Genomic DNA, 23,825 nt, shown 5'->3' with positions numbered 1-23,825 from the left:
TGTGTCTTCCTAAAGGTTGCTCATCCACTGATTGCACAGCTGCAATGTAATTGAAGTGTTTGTTTACCTGTAAAAGAGGTGAAAGCCAAACATTGATGTTTGTGTACATACGTTGTATTATATCAAAGAAGGTAGGTGGCCTTTACAAATGATTTTCTAACCACTGTAAAAACTATTTAAAGCAACTTTTAACTATATTAAGTGGCTTTTGGAAGGGGTGTTAAAAATATCCCATAATGAGATACCTGTTAGTCTCCTCCTTAGACAGAAATAGACAGACATATGAGTAAGACACGCCAGGTTTGACTAAGTGCATGGCATGGATTTAATTGCTGTGCTGCTCCCTGTGTTTCTGCCATGCAGGAGCATGGATTAGCATTATGTGTGAGCTGGAATACAGGCAAGTTCATGGGGCATCCCTGTGCCTGTCTGCTGAGGGCTCAGCAACCACCACCCAGCTTGTTGCACTGGATTTAGTCTCAAAACATTCTGTGAAATAAATTGTAATCTTCTGAGCAAGATAAATGACTCTTAGGAGCCATCTGCCTTTACCCTTTTAAAAAAATGTCTCTTTAAATGTAAATTTAGCTTTCCAACAGAGACAGTATCACCATGGTAACAAACACAAGAAAAATAAATGTCTCTTAGAGGAAAACCACTTTTTATTTTGTATAAACATATTCCATATAAAATAAATTATGCAGCTACGGAATTATTGTATATACAATCTGAGACAGTAAAAAAGAGTGTAAGTCTTTTCCTGGAATGGTTCTCTGAGCTAGTACCAAACATAATTGCTTGCAGTAAAGAAATGTATTGTATACTTAATTTCACATGCTGTGAACTAGGGCTCTCATCTTTCAGTTTGCTCTAAATGGACTGGAATGCTGCAAACTTCAGTGGAGCGGCAGGCAGGCAGCAGGAGTTTACAGAACTGGAGCCTAAAATGGCATCTCTGCCAGGTAATTTATATTACAAATGCTCTGCTGTGTGAATTTCCTCTGCCCAGTCTGCCACTGGAGAGGTTTGTTATTCAAAGAGCACAGAAGCAGTGCTTTGGATTGCTGCTTTCATTGAATGAAAGGAAGAATGCTTTCAGGTTAGGCCTGTTTGAAAAATAAGATTGATGAGTGGTTTACTTTAAACTGTTCACAAATTGCTCTCTACCTCTTCCTGCATCAGTAACCCCCTACAAAGGTCAGTGTGAGGAGACACCCAAGATGGGCAGTATCATTGGTTGTGAGAATTTTTGCATGGTTAAAAATAACTTCTTTTTACATTGTCTGCTTTCTCATTTCAGCAAATTTCATAGTAAACAACTATAGCAACTGTTTCCAAACACTGTCTTTGTTGAAATGTTCACAATTGTTTATTTTCCCTCTTTCTTTCCCTCCTTTTGGCTGCGCGTGGTGTGTTTGAAGGCTGCAGGGGAGTGAAGTGGTGGGAGGAGGTGAGGAATTCTGGTGGAACAGAAACCATCTTGCATTTACCTGGCACCTCTCATCTGAATAAGACATTAGTTTACACAGATTAGGCTCTTTCTTCTTTCTGTATGGCAGGCAGGGAAACTGTATCATCTGCACTTAAAGATATGTTGAAGTATTAATTTCTTCTAGAGATTGTGCCAGTGACTTTGGCATGTCATTTACTGTGAGAGGCAACAAGAATGGTGCTGAAACTGTAGTCTGCTCTTTCCCTACCTTAGCTCTGAGTGGCATGTTCAGTAGCATCGACATCTATCACTTTGGATATTGTTCTGTTACATTTCTTGAAATCAGAAGAGTAAAATTGAATGTTTTCAGCAGTGGCTTGGGCAGGACTCCATACAACCTAGCCTTCAGAGAAACATAGAGCAGTCAGTTTCAGGAAAATATTGGTTTTTTTATGTGTGCAGACACTTCTGCAGGAAGTGTAAAACTAATATGCAGAGATGGATTAACTAAGGTATCAGGAAGCAATCAGCTTCTCCTGCATGTCTCAGCCTGCCAGAGCACGACTTTGGCAAGAGTACCTGGACTGGGTTACACTGTGGAACATCTCGCTTGCTGTCAGGCCTTGGGCAGCAGCTGGTTAAAAAGATGGGTAAGGAAAGAAACAAAAGTAACAAGGCAGACAAGCACTAATCCTTCACGTGTATCTTCCTGGTCATCTGCAGTTTTGAATTAACTGCATGTAGCAGTCTGTGTGGCCCATCTAAGGACGTGACCTTAAACCCTCTGTGTTTCTGAGTGCTGTCAGCAGGCACAGAGGAGAGGCACCTTCTCTTAGGAGCCCGGGAGCGGGCTGGCCCCACGCTGTGCTCACGGCAGGGCTCCACCGCTGTCCCGGGGTGCCACAGCAGCCTTAGCCGCCCCTCCAGCACACGGGTGCCTCGGCACGCTCCGGGGCAGCAGGCCAGCCTGAGGTGACTTCAATCAACCACACGGATGTTTTGGCTTACCAAACATCCTACAGCATTGCGAGCACACGGGCAAAGACCAAGGCAAGTGGTGAGCATCCCACCCCTCTTATTGCTGGAGTTGGTCGCTGTGTGTCAAATAGGGGTGGTGAGAAGGGGAGAAAGGTGCCTTACTGCAATCTTAACGACTTCTATCTGTTCCTCTCTCTTCCAGGTGCTTTGCAAAGGCTGTATCCGTGTGGGGGTCTAGGATGGCTGCCCAGACAGCTCCTGGATGAAGAGGCAGGAGCAGGCAGACACCTTCCCCAGGCGGCCGGCCCCGATCCCCTCACGCCGCCCCGAGCTCTCCCCACGGGCCCCGCTCCGCTCCCGCCCCGCCCGCGCGGTCGCACGGCGCAGGCGCGCAGCCCGGGAGCCAATGGGGCGGGCGGGGCGGGGCGCGGCAGGGCTGCGGCCATTGCGGCCCGGCCGGCTGAAGGGACGCGTCGCTGCCGCCGCCGCGATGGTGTCCTGGATGATCTCCCGAGCCGTCGTGTGAGTGCCGGGCTGGGGCTTCGGGAGGCTGCTTATTACCCGCGGCAGGCATGGTCCCGATGAGCGGCGGGCGGGGGGCTGCGTCTCTTTGCTCCTTCCCTCAGTCTCCTGAGGCGGGTGCGCTCCCCGCTCCCCTTGGGGGTCTGTGTCCCTGAGAGTCCTTGTGCTCCCAGAAACTCCCGCAGGACCTGCACCGGGTTGTGGTTACCCGTAATGTGGGTCTCCTGCTCTTAAGGCACGTTCCCCGGGGCTGCGGAGCCAGCCAACTCGCGCTGCTTGTGCCTGGCACGCACGAATTGCAACCGTTGCTTGTAAATTGATCCAAAGTAACCTATAAAATCTCGTAACTTTTCCTTTTTAACTTCTAGCAGAGTTGAGAGGACTAGAAGAATGCTTGCGAGTGTGAGATGGCGGTCTGTGCTGAGTGTAGCTTATCAGCTGAAGAGATAGATGGGCAGTGTTGTTGTGTACTGCCCTGCATAAACTCGAGTTTTTGAAAACCAAAGAGACAAACTTTCATAGGCGAGAAGCTTCGTGTTACCTGTTGTGTAAGTTATGTTTGAGAAAGAGTAAACTGCAGTGACACCTCTGATTTTTTCCATAGGCATTGCACTGTTCCTTCCTGAAACTGATGAGTTACCGTGTTCATTTGAATGTCATAGAGTCCCTCATAAAGGCTGAGTAATATTTGGGTAGCAGAGTCTTCCTCATGCTCCTTGCTGGATAGCGAGGATAGTGACTCTGGGGTCCCCAGTGCTTATTGGGTCGTTTGAGCTGAGATTTGCTGTGTGTGAGTTTTTGCCAGGCAAATGAAGTGAATCTGCTCACAAAGCAGTCCAACAAACATCCGAATTAGCATAAAGTACGTAGCAGGGGTGTGTGACCCACAGCAGGGCATAATAGGATTGTCCTGTTTTGTTGGTAACAGATATCCCCCTTAAGCTGTCTGGTGTAATTTCATCTGAAAGCTTTATCGAGTTTTCTCATACTTTCTCATACTGCCACGTATATTTTCCTGCTGCAGCCGAACCACCTAGATAAGTAGCAGTCCTTCTCCCTCTTCCTGCCGTCCCTGAGACTTGTCACATAATTGCAACTTGCAGAGTAGAACATCACGTTCCAGAATTGGCAGAGGGCAACAGAGGTTTCGAGGAGAGTCTGTGGGAGGAATTGCAGTTGCTGCACTTTGTCAGTGTGGTCTTCCCATAGGCTTTACACGGTGCTATAGGCGAGAGGCATAGTCCTGCTTTCTGTACATCAGATGGAGCTGCTCAACCTGTTTCTGCTTTGTTACATAAGAGCACCAACCAGAGAATTCTTATTTTAACTACTTAGACTGTGTTGGTTTCAAGGGAGATGGCAGCAATGCTGAGTACCTTCATTTCTGATGACCAGATTCTTCTGTAGTTGGTTGGGTTTTCCCCCCCTGAATTCCTAAGGGTTGTTTTTGCATAAGTTCAAGTCTTTTATAAGCCTAACTCAATAGCACAGGGAATGAAGAGAACAGCTACTGTTCTCCACAGATTTATTGCAAAAGGCAGTAAAGGATAATGTACTGTGCAGTTCTGTGGAGTTTGGTTTCCTTGTTGCCATTGGTCACTCATCTGTGTGCCCTAATTATTTTTGCTAAAAAGGGAGTCCTAAATATTATTTATAAATCCTTTCCACTTTCTTGTGTCCTTGTTTCCTAGATGTGGGATTTAAATAGTTTGCCAGTGTTCAATTTCTCAGGAAGGTGAAAATGTTCAATGAGAACTTGGACAGCTTTGAGATTATGGTTTAACTTTGCTAATCAAGCAAAATTCTTGTGGAAACAGAAGGTGAGAAATAGCACAGAAGTAGATGTGGTATGACATGAGAGGTCATCAACTTCAATAGTCTTCAGAATGTTCTTGTCCTGTTTTCTCAGTGTCCATTATCTTCCTTTTTTGATCTGTTTTCCTCTGGTCTGTTCCCAGATGTATCTATTTCAGTGACTTTGAGTCTCTGAATTGTGTGCTTGGAGTTTGGAAGGTGTGTCCTATCCTTCCCTTAGAAACCCTAAGAAACAGATTTTTAAATACTATGTAGCTGTGGAGACCTGAGGCTCTTTGTTATGTAGCATTTGGATTCTGGTGTGGTGACAGTCCCTAGCAGCCTGTCATCTTCACCGGTGATGGAAAGGAGCAGCAGTTTGTCTGTCTGTGGCAGAGTTCTCCACTCCTGACTGACCTCCTAGGTTTCAGGCCAAAAAAGCAGCAAAATATGAATGTGTAGGTGTGTCGCAGTGCCCTCTGCTGACTTCTGACGTGGTGGGCTTGTCCTGACATGTGTGTCCCAAGCAAACTGCCTCCTGATTCAATTTGAGACTTGGCAATTTGGAATTCATTAACTCCTCTAAAATACTTCGGTTAACGCTTCAAGGAACTAGGGAATGGTGCTAGTAGGGAATTTGAATTCTTAATTGCATGTGAATTGTCTTGAGGAGTCATGCACAGGAAACAGGGAGTGGTGCAAATTCACTGTTCCACATAATAATCTTCAGCAGAACTTTGTTTTAATGAAATCTTTTCCCTTTGCTCTATCAATGCTATTATTCTTAAGTATTTAAACTTATGAAATATCTTGTACTAATTGCATGTCTTTATGTCAAGAAGCAGAAGACTTGAAGTGCACAATTAAAATATCTTTCCATTTTCAAGTTCTATATCAATTGAGTTCTGTTGTAGTAAGTATAGCTCATTATTATTTCTAAAACACACTGTTGCTGTTGCAACAATTTTTGGAATGTTTACTGCATGATTTTTCCTTTTTTTTTCACATAATAAAACCAACAATAAAATTAATAATTTAATTGAAACTCTCAGAAAATGTGCTGGAGTGGAACATCTTGTTCTCAGTTTTTGATGGTGGAAGTAATTTTTTTAATTTGGGACTGCCCATCTTGTTAACTTCAAATAGAGCTTGTGCCTGACTTTTCATCCACTTGCATTGCTCATTCTTCTCATTTGTAAGGTCTGAGTGATTGTGTACACATCAGTTGCTGAGACAGTATTTAATAGTAAACACACTGAATACTTGTCAGTCACAGCCTGGTATGGATGAGATCAGACCATCCTCTTGTGCCAAGCAGAGATGTGAAAGCATCCTAAATACCAAGTAGATGGCCATTTTGTTCTTGCAATCTGTTAAAGCAGACTGTCTGCTGTAATCTGTTAACTTTTTTCCCTCCTCACTTATAAATGAAAGTTCCCCCATCTGTGTTGCTTTGCAGCATGCTCTCTCCCTTCATGTTTAAGTACGTGGTTTGTTTCCAGTTAAGTCGGTCACCATCCATGAATGCTGGAAGGAAAAGTTGCAGTGCTCCACAGAAGGATGGATTTGGGTACTAGTAGTAGCTTTCTTTTTGCTTGTGTTTGTCATGTCTGTCTTCCCCACCCCAAGTTGAGAGCCTTGCAAAAATTCCTTGAATCTGATATTAGATTATAAATAAAGGCTTTAAGCTGGACAAAGACTGCCTGGGGGACACAGGAGGTGACCTGAAGCTAGGTAGTACTATTAGTCTCTTTCAGCTTTTCCTGCTTTACAGATAGGAGCTGTTTCTTTAATGGTAGTTTCTAAGGCATTATCTTACTCTACTTTTGTTGCTTCTGTTGTTTGACATTTCCAGATGTCCAGCTGCCCCTAGAATTACTGTATATGTGAGAATAGGTTGCTGAAGCCATAGCTTCTATGTTGATTGAATTGTTGTCTAATACCTGGCTTAGCATGTGGATCACGTTTTATGTAACTGTGTATGCTTTGACTGTAAACCTAGATCGTGTCTTGTTCTTGGAATACAATTTTTTTAACTTAAAAGCATAAACTGCAATAATATTTACCCTCTTGTGTGCTAATCAACATGCTGTCACATGTCTTAAAGCAATCCCAGCTCATGGGATGGAATCAGGTAACAGTAACCCCATGTGTGTAAAAGGAATAGCTATGGCTCAATAGCCTGATCTTCAAGGCAGAAGAGCCATTTGTGCGAGAGTTTCTGTGGCTGTTTGTAGCCTGCTCTCTGGCACAATGGTTGCAGCTGAAGTGTGAAGGATGTTGGCTGCTGTTGGATGCTGAATTTCTGACAGTTTACTTTAAAGGCCTATAAATTGCTGCTGCACCTGTGGGGAAAAAGGAGCTGCTGTCATAGTGTGAGATGTGCTGCAATATCTGTCTCATCACAGAACTGGAATGAATTGGTGACTGTGTATCAGTTATCCTTGGCATTTCATGCTAAACAGGTCTCACTGCCCCTTTGCTGGGAGGGGCTATCCTGTCCTCCATCCTCTCCTCATTCACTTTCCACATGATCCAAACTCTGTGACCATGGTGTTTTGTCAACTAGAATGAAAATTAGTGTTGCTAGAAGTTAATCTTTTGTTAGTTGCAACGCACTGCACCAGCTCACGCTGCTGTTGTGTAGTTGCTAGGTAAGTGCTGTGTTGAGAATTAAAGATTGCAGGACAAAACCAGCATTATTTTAGGCTTTAGGGTATGGTTAAAGTGTGCTCTGAAACTGCATTCTTTGCTTTCACATTGCTGCTTGTTCTTTCTTATGAATCTAGTTCCAGTAATAACAGTGCAGCTGTTCTAATCAAACAAGGTGTCAGATTTTTTTTCAAGGGTTTTCATTTTCATGGGTTGAAATCTGTAAGCATATGTAAGTCTAGGGATTAAGTGTATTGTCCTGACTGTGTGAAAGTTTAAAATCATTTACATATTTAAGCAGTGAAATCATCAGAACTCTTCTCTCCAATAGTTCAGCTTCTCAGTGAGGTAATCCTAATATATACAGTGAGAAGTTTCTGCTTACTTGTATGTGACTTGAAACACCTCTTGAGTTAGTACAATGCAAAATTTCTGTCTCTGACAACTGTTAAGAAAGAAGTGTCCCTACTGCTTGTCTGGCACACCTTGCCTTAAATCAACATTTGCTCTGCAGCCCAGCTGCTCTTTTCTGTGCCATGTTTACAGGATGGTGGGAGTGCAGAGCATGCGTGCTCAGGTGCGCTGCCTGTGGCAGGCAGCTGGACTGGAGCTTCCTCAAAACAGCTGGAGCACGTCTAGAGGTGTCCTGTGGAGCCTGACATTGTTACTCCATGGCCTTGGCATGTACTGTGTTACAAAATGTGCTGAACCCCACATGTGTGTCCTCTGCCTTGGAGATAAAGAAATACCAAGAACTGCATGATCTGGCACAAAAGGATGTTTCTAATGAAAACAAACAACCTCCCCTCTTGCAGTGTTCCACAAAGCAATGTCTGCTTAGAGCCAGCACGTTGTAGGCTATTGAGCACTTCTGCAGCCTGGACAGAATGTCTTGTCTTTCCTGGGTTTGTACATAGAGGCAGCTCCCTATGTGCTTGTGTAAGGCTGAGGAAGATCCTGAGCCAAATTCGGATTTTTAAAAGAAAACGTTGCTTTGACTCAATAATTTTCATCTTTGATAGAAATCATCTTCAAAATGTGTGTAAAAACATGTCTAGCAAAGTCCTCTGTTCCAGTGTTCCATGTGCAAAGGAGCTTTCTCTGAGCTTTTTTTAGGTCCTTTTTATTCTGCTTTTGAAATTGCAAAATTTTGAAACCTGTGCAAGTGCTAGGTTTATACAGAAGAAAATATTACATCTGCCAACAGTGCAATCCCTCTGTTGGCAGGACCTGCCAGACTAGATCATAACAGTTTACTCCAGGACAGATGAGATGAGGTGTGCAGGGTCAAGGCAGGAAAGGTGATTGCAAGTTTTTTGCTGACCAGTATGACTTCAAACATGACTGGCCTCAGTGGCACAGAACAACCAATCTGACAAGGTGGTTTTTATGTGAGGGAAATAAAACACCCCACAGAGGCTGTCTCTGCACTGAGCTTCTTGTCAGCCATCTCTGTTGCTTTGCTGCTCAGTTTATCACTGACAAAATAATAGGGTGTTACTTCTGTTTCTCTTGTGTTTCCTAGCAGTCTGCAAGCAACAACACGGAGGTGGGTTTAACTAGATGAATGTTTGCTCTGTGTTTATCATCTTTGGAACATTACTCATGCATCCCAAAGACAGTTGGAACTTGTGTTTGATGTTGAAAACTAGGTGCAGTTTGTTTCAAAAGCCTGCAACCTGGCTTTAAGTGCAAGGATTTCCCAAGCAGAATTTTTCCTGATATGAGAAGCCTGACATAATGCTGTACTTTTTTGTGTTAAAGCTGTTGGAACTTCCAGTGCTCAAACGGGAAAATCAGAAAACAGTTTGTGCTTGTGCCTTCCTAGCACTGTCTGGTTTTGTTATTTCCTGCCCCCACCCTGTTTTGGAACTCATTGATCACAACTATGGAAAGGAGAGTCAGGAAGATGGTCACTAGCTTAAAGATATCCTGATTAGTTTTTGAGTATGGTAACATCACCTTAAACTAATATAAAACCCCCAAAGAATTATTACTTGGCTTTGTGCTGTCATTATTCACTTCTGTCTGCTAATCTTCCCCCCACAGATTAGGGTTTTGTTCTAGAATGCTTCATTGCCTTTATAGATGCCTAAAAGCATGTATAGGATTACTCAGTTGCAGTGTATTTAGTATGAGAATGGTTTAGGAGCTGACCTATTCAAAATTTTCAGCAGTGAACAGCTTATGGTTCACTTGGAAGACACTGTATCCACAGAAACATAAAATATATCTTTTACATGGCTGCTTTGGCAGTCATTAATTTGCTGTAGTTGCAATGTAAACAGTGTTGGTTTCACTATTCTACTTATAGAACTTTAAGGGCTAGTTTTTCTTGTCTAAAAGTTACCCTTGAATGGTTGAGACAAAATGCAATTTACATTTGTCTAAAGAGGATAATGTGAATTGGGCAAATTATCTTACATTTGCATTTGGGAAATAACATTTCTGAAAAGGCACACATTTCTTTTGTGTCTTCTGGTTTCTTAGCCCATTTACATATAACCAGTGAAACATAATTGTATTAAAAGAATTCTCTCAGAAAATTATTTTTGTTAATCAGCATAGTGTGTTTTATTTGTTTTTGAGAGCAAACTCCCCAACCTAACCCTCAAACCAATTAATGCATGAGTCTAAACAAACCTCAAATTATTTGGGTTCAAAAGGGAGGAAATTAAGATCTTTTAGCACTGTGTTTTTGTTACTAATAGAACTGCATAAATAAGGTTGGTAGAGGTTCTGCTTGTCAGCCTGAGCTCGGTGTCTAACAGAATCTTCAGAGTTCTCTCTACCAGGTATAATTGAGGAAACACATTACTTGGGAATGGCAAGTCCAGATGCTGCCTCAACAGCATCTGCCAAAGACAAAGTTCATAGAAACCTTTTCCTGTGTACAATGGAAAGGTTTGTTCTTTGAATGCTCTAAGAGGCTTCAGAAGTACATTGCTGGGTCATAAGATTAACAGGATTGTTTGAAAATCAAGGACCTTAGAGCAAAAAATAAAAATGTGTGTAACTTTGGATGATTAAAAACAAAAGCACCAGCTGTCTGGGGTAGAGATAGGACATGCTTACTTTTGCTTGAAGGGTTGGTGTTACATGGTTCCACTTACCCCTTTGCTCATTTGTGGTGTTTCTGTAGCATTTTTTGGGAGAGGCAGGACATTGAGGCTGGTCTCTGATGACACCTTTGGGTTCAAGAATGTGTGTAATGATTAAGTAGGACCTTTCTGAGCCTTTGGGTTATGAACTTCACTTTTCTCTCTGGAGCCACCCAGACACATTAATATTCCACATAGTGTGACCTATAGCAGCATGGACTTTTTCTTTTTTTAATCCAACCCATATGAATGGGTGGTTACATGCAGTGTGGTTTGCCTTACCATTACAGACGGTTCAAAAATGAAATGTGGTTTCCCTTGGAATAAGCAGAAACAACTTTTATTTGGAGCCACTCCTATTTTAAATGCTAGTTTCCTATAGCCAGTTATTTTGATGTTGATTAATATTTCAAAAAATAAAGATACTCCTAGAGCAGCGAACAATAACTGTGGATTTTAACTTGTGAAATTAGCTCAAGTCACTGTCAGACTTGATATAGGGTGAAAACCAAAGCTGAAAAGGTAAGAATCCAAGTGGAAATCCATTTTTTGACTATGGCATTTGGAGGTGTTAGAGGGAATAAGCCTAGGCCATAAGTGATGGCCAAGCCTGCAAGAGGAACTCCATTGGAGCAGTGAAGCCACTTGTCAAAGCTGAATAAAGCTTCAGATTTGAAAAACAGTGTGTGTTTGTATGTGGGCTTCCCATTGTGATTTCTACAGCTTGATTGAAGGTAATATAACTCAGAGTAAATGTGCCCAAATTAACTTGACTAATTAAAAAGCTGGCCTTGGATCCTTTCAGGCAACCACATTTTCTTTTCTTCCCACAGCAGTGAAAGAGATTACTGCCACTTACAACACTGAGTTATCTTGTCTTGGGACTTGCATACCTTAAATGAGTGAGGCTGCTTTAAACCTGAAGTACAGTTGCTGTAATGAGAATGTATTCTGCTGGGCTTTTTTGACTTTTATTCTAGGGATGTGGTGTCCATGTGTTTTTGGCAAGGTTTCTTTTTGTTTTCTGTCACCTGCAGAACTTCTGTCACTTAACTAGTATTGCTGCTCTTCAGCTGTGCTGCATTACTGCTCCTATTCCAATTTTGTGCTGGATAAAATATTATCTTTGTATGCAAATCTGCTACCTGGTTATTCCACCAGGACTGAGACCTCTGAGGTTTCCAGGAGCTGAAGCTTTAAGACTGTTAAACATGTTTAAAAATGTGCAGGACTTGGCAGTGCCAAGATGAGTCTATGCTTTGTTTTCTTCATGCTAGCTTTGGTTCTCCAAACACCCATCTAACTTTCCTTGTTTCAAACTTTGCTGTGGCACAGAGCAGAGAAACCTTTGAGAAGTGGCTGCTGGCTTGACACAAGTTACTGAAGTTACTGTAAGGAACAATTTTCCAATATACCATATAGATTGCAATGGCAGGTGTTCTAAGGTGTCTTCTGGATTCTTCTCCTTGGTATGAAGGATGTCATGTTCTTACACAGAAATAAAGACCTAAAAATTTGTAGAAGCTTCCAACATAATTTTCAAGACACTAGGCACAAAACAAAGTAGTATAAATAAGAGAGCTGGTAATTTTTAAAATTAAATTTAGGGAAGCCAAGAAACTACCAAGTGTATTTGTAACTTTAAACCTCATAACAAAATGAAACATCTCATGCTAGATCTGTAATGTTCCTGTTAATCTTGTTCAGCACATCATCTGCATTAAATTACCCATGTCTTTTAGCAGCTCTCAGAAGCCTCCTAAATGGAGAGGATCATGTTGCTCATGAAAACTGCATGTGTAGGTTGTAGTACCTCCAAGAGCAGTGAGTGTAAAGAACTTTTTCCAAAGCAAGGAAGCTCATAAGTGTGTTTCTCTGTCATCTGTCAGTTACCTTTATTATGTAAACTCTTAATGTGACAGTTGCTTTGAACATGCATGTAGGTATCAGCTTTCATCTTTAAACGTACAATTAAGACTACAATTTTTTTTCTTGTTCACCTGCTTTATGAAATAAGTTTATTCATGCATGTACTAAATGAAAATAGAAATTATCTCCTGAAAACTGGGCTTGGTTTGATGTTGTTTAAAAAATGAAAAACAGCAAATCAGTCAGTTTTTCTTCTGACATCCTTAATCCAGCTGTCAGTCCTTGCTGATCATTAGAAGAAAAGCACAGTTGAGTACAAGGACACATCTTTTTCTTTGATCAAAGTCATGTGCAAGGCCGTCCTAAGAGCTGTCTGGGAAGTCCCTGCAATTGTTATTTGTTGTTGGCTATTTCTCAGTGTTCAGTTGTGCTCCTGCCTGATACCACATCTGGCTGACAAGGGGCCACAAATAGTTTGCTTCCAGTAGTAAGAAGTCTAGCAACAGAAATCAGAGATGGTTTCATGTGTTTGAAGGGAAAAGAACTTACTTGAGATTTAAGTGAGTGTGAGCAGCTTTGAAAATGAATGCTTCTTCAGTAGGGATGAAATTTTGCTATTGAGTTTGAGGTGAGAGCTAGGTGGGAGAATGGAGTTCTCTTCCAAGGGTTGTTCTGTGTTTGAAGGCATTCAGAGTTGGCTCTTTATCTCGAGGAGGTGCTGCAGATGGTGTGGTTGCAGTTCCTGGTGTGAGTGCTTGGAAGGTGTGAGCTCACCTGAGAGCCCTGGAAGGCTGTAAACAGGAAGGAGTGCTGGGATGGGCAGGACGCTCTTACAGCACGAGTCAAACATGGACCATTAAGCACCAGGTGAATAGGTCAGCATGCAGTCAAGTGACTCAGGGTTTTATAACAATTTTTTATTTGCCTTCCAGTATTAGCTTTTTGGAATTTTCTGTCCAACTGGGTTTGTTCAGCCTTTTGACTGTGTTTTGAGCAGGATTTATGTTTGGGGTTTTCTGTTGGTTTTTTTTATGGCATGGTGATGGTATCTCCAGACCTAGGCCCTTCTGTCAAAATCTACCTAGGCTATCCAGCAGCACAAGAAACACTGCTCAGTTGTGGACACAGGTTTTGGGCACTATCTCCAGGCACAGGTGCAGATTGTTTGAGTTAGAATGACATGCAAATAGCTTCTCCCCAAGTACTGCTGTGCTGTACAGGATCTGTATGTGAGCAGGAGGTGAGTTGATTCAGAGGTTTGGTGTACCAGCAATGCCCTGTCAGCTTGTGAGAAGGATGGCTGGGAGGACTGTGTTAAAACACTGATGCAACTTGACCACGTGAAAGAGTTTCCAGGCTGACTCATTAGAGAGGGTAGCCTGGATTTTGCTTCAGGAGTGGTTTTTTAGCTGTCCTTTGTTCCAGACTGCCATGGGAGGAGTCTGGAGAGAGCTGTTGGAGCCCATAAGTACATCAGCACTTGCACACACACTCCAGTGCAGAACATCCCTTACAGAAGAGAATTTTTCTAATTTTTTTTTTTTGTTGTGCTCTTTTTAGACTTCTTTCAAGGATCAGACAGGGATATCTCCACGTTGAGATAACTTCAAGAGTTATCTGGCAAAAGGTGCCAGATAATTTGGGCTAGATCAATAATTAATCCATACACATGAGTACATATAGGGAACTTGTAATGGAGCCTAGAGGTCTGCATTGGAAAAAAGGCTTAATTGTCTCCTTTCAGACTGCTTGCAATTGTTATACTTGGGACCCATGAAATAAAAGTTCCTGGCATAGAAAAGTCCCACATTTTGGAGGAATCTGTTGGGATGTCACTTTTCCTGTTAAAATTCTAGGGTGGTTTCTGACTGCTTGAGTAATTGCCTTACTATTGGTTATGCTGTGCTGTGGAAGAATCTGGCAGTTGCTTTGGAGAATTCCAGCTTTGTAAGTTGGAAAGTTAATAGCTGCCTTGCTCTGTTCAAGAATGTGCTTTATTCAGCTCTGTCAGTGCTTCTGGGTATATTCTTTAACTGTTAAGGCATTTTTGTTTTCTGGCTTTTATATTCTGGTCATAAGAATGCTGTGAAGATTTTAACAGACCTGTTTCTGATTGCATTCCTGCATTTTGGTAACTGCAATCTGCTAAAGGAATTGCTGAATTTCAAGTTCACTACTGTTGCAGACATGTTCTTTTAATGGTATTTACATGCTTTTCCCCGATCCTTGCCCAAAGCCAGGGGGGTTGGGAAAAAAGTAGGATACATTTTCTTGAGGGGTTCAGGAGCTGATCCTCATGCTCTATCCCTGTAGCAGACTAGCATTTTGGTCAAAGTGTACTTTTTGTAGTTACTAATGTTTTACTGTAGATTGTGTGGTTAGTATTGTCTCTGAATAGCAAAATGGAACTAAATTCTGTCAGGTGCTGGACACAATGACTTTGTTTCTGGAAAGCACTACAGTAAACATTCAGGACAAAAATGCCAGGGCAAGCTTTTGTTTGTCTGGACATGTGAACCATAGCTGGTAGCTGGCTTAGTCTAGAAGTCACTGCCTGGCTGTAACACTCAGGGGGAGGGGTAAGGCATGATTTGAGTCTTGCTTTTTTGGCAGTGTATTGGGTTTGTATGTCAAGGTTCTACTCTCATTTCTCATTTTCCTACTCTGATTTTGTTGGTAATAGATGAACAATCAAATTACCCAAACTGGGTTGGCAACTGCCCATGACAGTAACTGGTGAGTGATCTCTGTCCTTACCTCTCCACACAGCCTTTGACCTTTTTGTTGTATTTTCTCTCCCCTGCCCAGCTGAGGGGGGGGACTGACAAAATGGCTTTGGTGGGCACCTGGTGTTGGGTCAACCCAACACATGCAGGGTTTTTGGCTTTTTCCCCTGAATAGGATTCTTCCATGTACTCCTTGTACCTTATTTCGAGCTTGAGAGTGCCACAGAGGTGCATAGCAGGCAAAACTTAATCCATAACTGTAGCCTCATCACTTGGTAGCCAAAACAAAAGGAGAGCAAAGTCCAAACTGCTGATCTTTGATGGGAGTGGCTTGGAAGTACATGGGCAGTAAACAGTCTAAGCAAAAATGCTTCTGCTTTTCCAGTGTGTGCTGACTGAAATCCCATTGGTGAGGCATATGGCTCTGTTTGCCTTTTTTACTGCCAAGAACAGCCAGCCAAAGATTCAAGCATTGTTCTTTAGATTTTTATTCTGCTCTTTAGTTTTCATTAGCAAACTTCCTTTCAAATGAAATCTTGCTTAGGCTAAACTTGCTAACCATATGTGGAATAGTGATTATAGTTCATCCAGAAGTGAAATGGTTTTACCACCAGACCTGGTTTTTTGCACAGATAGTACAGTGTCATCTACACTACTTCTGGTATTTCCATGTTGTCTGAGCAGCTCTTAGAAAAAGCTTGTGTATGTTTATGAGTGGGGTGGAAACCACTCCTGGTGTAACTGGGAAACACTTGGTATTGAGCAGGGGAACTGGGCATGGTCAGCCAAGCAAGGCAGTTTATCAGGCCTTTATATTGAGGCCAATGGTTTTGTGGAGGCACGGAGGATTCTTGTATTCTGCAGCCTGCCACTCAAGGGTGTAGGTACATATTCCTGCTGGGGATGCACACAGTGTCTGGCTCTGTATTGATCTGTGGAGTTCCTCAGCCTTGGATTGGACCAATGGGTGTCATCTCTATTACAAAATTCTTAAGGAAAAGGAGTTTAGTGAATGGGGCTGTCTCCAAAGCATCTCTTACTAAAAGAGTTTCCTGGATTGCTTTAACTGTTAGATAAGGAGCAGAGAGTGTTCCCTTCTTGCATTTGGAGGAATGAAAGAATAAAGTGCCAAACACTATTTCATGCTTTGGGCAATACTTGGGCAATGTGAACAGACTGAACCCTTAAATGCATTGTTGTTCATGTTAATGACTCAGTGTTTGGGGAGTCTGGCTGCAAGTAGTGCTTTTGAGTGATGGAGTGGCTTTTATTTGTGTCTTAGTTTCTTTTATTTTTAATTTTTTTTAACTGTGGCTTTAAAGTTGTTTACTATCCATGTGAAATATGTTCAGTGCCAGAGTAACACGTGTACAGATGACTGATGTTTCAGTTGTCTGTCAGATGCAAGCTCTGTTGCTTTGCTTCATAAATGAGCCTTTCAGCAATTATTCACTTTAAAGCTATTAAAACTGTAAGACCATAGATTATGTGGTAATAAAGGCAGTAGGTTGGGTTTGTTAAAAATACAGCTATATGGATATGCAAATTCACTGTTTTATTCAGGTTTAAAGGCTCTTTGATACTTTTTTTTTAAATTTTAATCTCCTAATATATTTGAGAAACATTTCTCTTTACATGAGCAAAGTGTCTGTAGAGGAGGTGACTGTACCAAAAATGGAATGCTATGGCAGCTACTGAGTCCAGCTAAAAACCTGCAATAGCTGGGCTTCCAACTGGCAGTGAAATTACATTGGTAAGCAGGATTATCCATGTATCTACTCATAATATAAAGTAAATGACGTCACACTCAGCTGAAATCTGTTTCCATCTGTGCAAACTGCCTTTGTTTTTGTCTGCTCCATTGGTGCAGTGTGCTGATGCTCAGTGTGAAATACAAACCACACTTGGAAAAATACCACTTGAGCTTTTAAATGTGAAAAGCCATAGAATAATTGGGAACATCCTTGAAGTAGTTGTATGGTTTTTGTAGAAATTTCAGAGGATGGATGGGCTTCTAATGTGCAGCAGTAGGTGTTGCTGACAGCTTTGAGCTCTTGGGAGGTGTGGATCCAGAGAGGAGAAGGACCAGAACCTGTGGGGCTTTGGTAGCCATCTGTGTGCCCAGGCTCTGGCTGTTTGTGCCTCACTCAGCTGCAGTGATCTCTTTTGCCACTGTACTGATCCAGCATGCATAGATGCAAGGAAAAAGGGAATTTACTTCAGCTACACTCACTGTTGGCAAGTTGGCTTTTGGCCTGTAAAATTGCCTGGTAGGTTTAACTAAAGTCAGCCTCCAGTCAGAGGAGTCTGCCTGTGTGCAGAAGATGGTGCCAGAGTTGGCAGCAGCATCATGCCACACTTTCAATGTCAGCTCTGGCAGTAAAGAGATAAAAACTTTATGGTACTGGTTCCTATTATTACTGATGAAATGTGCTGATGGTTTGTTTTAATCCTATCTACCCACTTCTAGTGAACAAACAGAAGTTTTCCTAACGCTTCCATTTTACAGCAGCATTGAAAACATAACTAAATTATTATATATTGGTGTATATATAATAAAATAGTAATAATATTTTAGAATAATATAATAATGATATATTGTGGTGTTAGCTGCTGCACTCTGTTTTAAAGTGATTTTCAGAAAAAATCTTTAAAAGAAAAAGTGGTTACTCAAATAGGTATTTTTTAAACTCCTGATTTGGCTAGTATTGAGTAAAAGATTTTTCTAGATGGGAAAAACTAGCGACCTTTATTGTTTTTCTTATGATAGTGGTCTTACTTAACTTGAGGTCATCTTTAGTTTTATGATAGTCTTGCTGTGGTAAGATTTCTGCTTAAGATCAGTTGTTTCTGAAGAAGCGTTCTTAAAATTCTGTTTTGTCCCTGTTCATGTTTATAGCAGTTCAAGAGTGATAGATTCAGAGGATAAATTGCTGTTTAAATTTAAAAATACATTGTTTTTTCTTTCTAGAAGTGATGCTACCTGACAGTAGAGTGAGTGGAAAAGTGTAGCTGAAAAACCTGTAAAGTGCAAGACTCAAGCTCTTTCCCTTTTGTGTGCTTTATTGCAAGACACTTAGATGAGCAGGCTACTAATAGTTATTTAAATAACTTGGGAGTGCTGTTTTTAGCATTATGGAGAGGTGCACAGATGACCAGTAACTGATGGGGTTATTAGCATGTCAGACAGTTGGTGGTTATGATGCTCAGGAACCTCTTCTGTATCTTCTCTTTGAACAAATCATTTCCACCCTTATAAAGTCTATTTTATGGGTTAAAGGATGAACAAATGCTTTTCTTATCTCTGGTACTTAATAGTTAGAATTTCAGCCAGAGCAAGGGAAGGTGAGAGACGTTAGAGCTGGTGTGTTACTGAGCAGAGTTTTCCATAGGGACAAAAATCAAATCAATTAATTCCCACTTTCCTCCATTTCTAAGTATTGCTGTTGCAGAGTTCTAGCAAAAGGAGATGAAATGTTTAAGTTAGTGTTGTCTTAAAATTCTTTTGGAAGGAAACTTCTGATAATCTGATAAAAGTAGATGATTGTGATTAACTACTGATGGGTTCAGAGGCTTTTCAAGTGTGCTAGCACTGCCAGCACTGTCTTCTGGTGTGGACAGGCTGCAGGACTGGTTCTACTTGTAAAAGAGCCAGAACAACTGGTTTTACATTATCTATTAGAAACAGTCTTACAAAACAGTTTGTTGTCTTTAGGGCATACACCCTTTTCTGTTCATGTTGTTCTAGTTTTGCCTATCATGAAACTTCCTCCAAGGAACATTTAACACTGATATTTTTTATTTCATTTTTTTTTAATGCTAGAGAACAGGATTTTTTCTGTGAAGTTGGCTGCATTGTTCTGATGATGTATTGTCACTGTTTTGTCATATAGTGTGTAACAGATCCTGAAGGCTCTTTCTGTTTTCCAATAGGCTGGTGTTTGGGATGCTGTACCCTGCATACTACTCATACAAAGCTGTGAAGACAAAAAATGTGAAGGAATATGTAAGTCTCATTCCTTTTAATTGTTTAATTACACACCTCTGCTGATAGAGATGTGACATTTTCATTGTGTAATAAATCATGTGAAAGCCTGAATTGACTGTCTTACAGTTAGATACAACACTTGTGTGACCCTAGTGGTAATGCTCTGATTTTGTTTGCAGAGCTAAAGTTAAGGTATCTCATACTTTACATAGTTTTATGCTGAAACATGTTCAACACACTATGCTGTATGTAGATTTTTTTAAAAGAGTATTTTTAATGTAAACCTTAAAGTCTTGGTTCCATTTCAGCAAAGTACAAGAAATAATGCACTTTTAGACAGGGGGTAGAATGAAAGTTTCCTAGTTCTGCTAACACCTCAAGTGTAAGTATTGACAAACTGATTCACAGTGACCTCCAGAAGAGCAGCAGCAGCTTAATATCATTGTATGGAGCTCAATAGGGGACTCAGAATCTACCTAAAAAAAGGTTAGTTCTTGTTAATCTATTTTTCCTAAAAGAGGAGAAAAATGTAACCAAGGAAGGAAAAGATTTGGTTAAGGTCGTGTGGAGAAAAGAAGCAGAACAGACATGAAAGATTGAGAAAAAACACAATTATAGTTACTTCAGTTTTTAATTAAGCTATTAAATTATTGACTTGTCAGTGTGAGCAATGAGATAATCATGAGAATGTTAACCAGTTGCAGTCACAAGGAGCTTTAGTCACTGTGCTACTTCCCTGTTTTAAGAGACAGCCTGGCTTGATTTCAGCGAGTAACCTGTCCTGAATCCTGGCCTTAACTTGGCTGCCTGGCTCAGGGTGGGGTCAGGGCCAGCAGCTGCTCTGAACTCAGCACAGTTAAGATGTGATAGTTAGATGTGACCCAAGGCTCTTGTCTGATGTGTCATGTCTCCACTTTGTACCTGGTTGTAGTTGTAAACTGGTAACTGTTGTTCCTCCCCTTGAATGTCTTAATTTAGCCTCATCACCCTATCAAGGCCTCAAAGGACATCATATTTGTACTTCTGATTTCTGTGTACAAGCTGATTGGAGCTTATTTGTGAGATAGAGCTGGTGCCTGCCAGAGTTGAGCTCATGGGAGAAAAAAATCACCAAAACTAAGAGGAGAATTTTCTGTGTCTCATGCTCATATTACTCTGTCAGGGAAGTCTATAATGCAAAGAATTTATAATCTGCTTTTCCTCCCTGCTCCTTCAAAACTGATGCACAGACTAAGTAGGGCATAGCAGTTTCCAACCAAAATACAGGAAATCACTTTAGGAGGTTACCATTGCCTCTTGCACTATGTTTTCTAGAAAAAGAGAAGCAATATTTTAGAATGCTGAGATATTTTTCTCACCTCAATTGTCCAGTTAGCCATGACCTGTCTTTCTTGGGCATCCTTACACAGGATGCCTGCTAACAGGGCCTGGAGTTACATTTTTTTCAGTTCTTTTAGTGTGAACCTGTGGTCTTTGACCAGTCCCAGAACTTAAAGTCACATAGAAAATATTCATGGGACCAAGATGAATAAGAACCATCCCAGTGACGTTTTCATTAGCAGGGCATGACAGTGATTCATCAATGAATTATCACTCCATTGCTGCTTGGGCTGACTGTCCTGATAGGTCTTAGGGATGATCCATGGCTGTCATTTTCCCAGCTGGGTCATTGTCTTTCTCAGTAAAGGGTTTAGATTTAAATGCAGCTTTCCAAATGGCACAGGTTTGCCCAAGCACAACTTCCTTTCCAGGGTTTTGTGTGGCTCAGGAGCCATCTGTGTTGCTGTACTTTGAGCTTTTGAACAGTGAAATATTTTACTCAGCCACTACTTCCACCACTAAAAACCAACCAAACAAAAAGAATAGACATTCTGACTTGTTGTGTAGGTCATGATGCAGCAAATTGGTCAAAGATTATTTCTGGTGGAAAAGTGTTGAGCTGACTATGGTAATTTAAAAGACTTATGGAATTCAGTGCTAAAAATGAGAATCTGTGCCTTTGAGGAGATTTATTTGTTCTTGTAATTACCCTGGTTTAATGGAGTTGACTAAGATATTTGAGACTTTTTTCACTGTGTTGCAACAAAGTACTTGAAATCAGCATCTGAAATGTGGTTTGTAAGTCTGAACAGACCAGTCTTTTAAATCCTGGCTTCAAAATCCTGACCTGAAAGAATGTGTTTCAGAGTTTCAGACAGAGCCAACAAAGATGAGCTTAACACTTGGATGCTAGGAAAAAAAGCCCTCAATGAAACAAATGTGTAATCACTCTTTTAACATGAAAAATAAAACTCAGTCAAAGCTTCTGTTACTTGAAGTAGATGACAGTGTTTTGGGTAGTGTGAAATCTGACCTTCCATTTTTCATGTCCTTTTTTTCCTTTTTCCTGGTATGAAAACCCCTTTAAGTCGCTCAGGTTCATTTGTCAAGGATACTTTGGTACTTACTGCATTAATTGTACTAGAATATGGTTTGTGTTTTATAGAATCTTTGCCCACTCCTCAGCAGGCCTCCTGGCACATCTCATGTGCCCTTCTGCAGGGCCTTTTTTACTGTTCCCAGCAGCCCAGGAGAAATTCCACTTCCACTGTTGTTGTTGATTGGGTAAATAGGTGTTGATTAAAGAAAGTACAGCCTGGATGAATCATTTTGGGCAAAAATACAGTCGTGCATGGCATCTTAAAAATTGCATTGCATTATGCTTAAGCTGATGGGGCAAGGTTGGATTTAATTTTGTTTTCATTCAGGTGTTGAGTCAGGTTCATGGAAGGGTCACCAGTCTAAATGTCACATGGCCTGTCAGCAGTGACTTCAGCTGCTGTGTACATTTGTCTTCGTTTATTCAAGCCTAAAATATCTAAATCCTCTGAGAGACTGAAGTGAAGAATGTTATCACATGACTGAGTTTCTTTTCAAACTGAAACACTGAAAAGCATTTAAGATAAATGAGTCTCAGGTTCTGACAGAGGAAGTGGTTTTAAACTATAATGCACATCCATGAAATAGGCAGCAATGTATCATTAGGTTTTGAGTAGGTATTTAATTCCACTTCAAAAAAGATTGTTTTAAAAGTGAAGATTAAATCTGAGCCACATCCTCTGTGGGAAGGTGTGTGTATATATATTCTCCCTTTGAAAGAGAGCATCATGAATTTAGGGCTCAAACTAGTCTCTAACAGTTGTGGTGGTTTTGTTTTATTCTTTGCTGGTTTGGTTTGTTTGGGTTTTTGTTTGTTTTTAAATGGTTTTGTGTTGTTGCAGGGTTTGTTTTTTTTCTAGGAATTTAAAGAACATGTGAATGTTCAGTTTGTACAAATAACCAGTGGTGGTTTGCAGTGACCCATTTTGAAAATGCATTGCATTTGGCATCTGATAGCTTAGGGAAGATAAATGCATGGGAACTATTTCTGTAGTATTTGTACTGAAAGATGTAATCATCTTAGGCAACCAAATTTGAGCAAATGCTCCAGAAAAATGAGTGAGTCAACTGTTAGAAAACAAACTACTATTGAATGTCTTGCTTTGACAGCTCTGAACACACTGTACAGTGCCCAGTGTATTATGTGGAAAGGTGAAATCCCAGCTCTTAGTGAAGATGGTATTTTCATTTCCAGGTTCGCTGGATGATGTACTGGATTGTGTTTGCTCTTTATACAGTGACTGAAACAATAACTGACCTAACAGTCTCTTGGTAAGAACCTGCCTTTTATGAACTCTGGAGGAAACTGTTTGTTTCTGATGTTTTTTGATTTGTACTGATTTATTTTGTGTAAAGTTGTGCTTGTTGAATAGCCCTTTTTACAGGAAAATATCTTGGTGCATAGATGAACTGCATCTGCTTTTGAGTTTGCTGTACTCTGTCACCTGAATTAGGGACTGTAACATTTCCAGCTTCACTGTAGAAACTGAACAGGGGAATGGAACTCTTACAAGGGTGGCCTAGAATTTCTCTGTGCAGGAATGTAAAATGAAAAGCAAGTATATTGTCTGTTGTCATTTCTTAAATGACAGTCCATAAATCGATAACTCATTTAATTTTTGTCTAGTGTAACTTCTTGTATTTGAAGAATCCTATCTGCTAATATAATTGTGGTTTTTTGAAATATCTCTTCATAATGATTAATTACTGTGCATTTTCTTACTGCAGTTGTTGATTTTGTGCAACCTTTAACTTGTCTGTAGGTTTCCACTGTACTATGAACTGAAGATAGCTTTTGTCATCTGGCTCCTTTCCCCATATACTAGAGGGGCAAGTTTAATCTACAGAAAATTCCTCCACCCACTGCTTTCTTCTAAAGAAAGGGTAAGAAATTACTTCTCAGATTTTTAATGCCTAATATGGAAACACCATATGCTGAAATAAAAGCTGTTGCTAGATAGACTATAAAAGCAGAGCAGCTTGTTAGTGTCTTGCCTGGCAGCATGTATTTGGACTAGCAGAGGCAAGTGCACATGACTGTCCATGGCTGTGCTGCTGTTTCTCTTGCTTGAGCACACAAGGTCCTGTTTCCTTTTGCTCTGAGAGTTTGGTGTTCCCTGCTCTGCTTGAGGCACTCTCAGGAGCCCAGTGGGGTGGTAGTGATGCAGCTTGACTTTCTGTGTGGAAACCCAGGGCACCAGGAATGTTTCTTTATCTGCTCTGGGGTGCCCTGATCCCCAGGGGAGCACTGACTTTGACCCTCACTCATGGAGAAAGTTTCCCAGACTTTCAAGATAGACTGGAACCCACAAAAGTGTGCAATAGATTATAGAAAGTAGTGTAGG

The 23,825-nt window shown here is 41.0% G+C and overlaps 1 protein-coding gene across 1 annotated transcript in view; it reads left to right on the top strand.

The window, feature by feature from the left end:
• The first annotated feature begins 2,657 nt into the window (after window positions 1–2,657).
• REEP3 (receptor accessory protein 3) overlaps window positions 2,658–23,825 on the top strand; it is a 37,541-nt gene continuing 16,373 nt past the window's right edge. Inside the window, exons 1-4 of the mRNA XM_071438582.1 lie at window positions 2,658–2,932; window positions 19,008–19,080; window positions 22,676–22,752; window positions 23,244–23,364. Of these exons, the coding sequence (XP_071294683.1) occupies window positions 2,673–2,932; window positions 19,008–19,080; window positions 22,676–22,752; window positions 23,244–23,364 (531 nt within the window). The 5' untranslated portion in view covers window positions 2,658–2,672. The remainder of the gene's footprint in view (window positions 2,933–19,007; window positions 19,081–22,675; window positions 22,753–23,243; window positions 23,365–23,825) is intronic.

The sequence above is a fragment of the Agelaius tricolor genome, unplaced genomic scaffold (genome assembly GCF_023055355.1).
Source record: "Agelaius tricolor isolate 1412-34295 unplaced genomic scaffold, bAgeTri1.0.p SCAF_13, whole genome shotgun sequence".
NCBI classification, from domain to species: domain Eukaryota; kingdom Metazoa; phylum Chordata; class Aves; order Passeriformes; family Icteridae; genus Agelaius; species Agelaius tricolor.
Note: the sequence above shows the minus strand (reverse complement) of the source record. Positions and strands in the feature narration are given on the sequence as shown.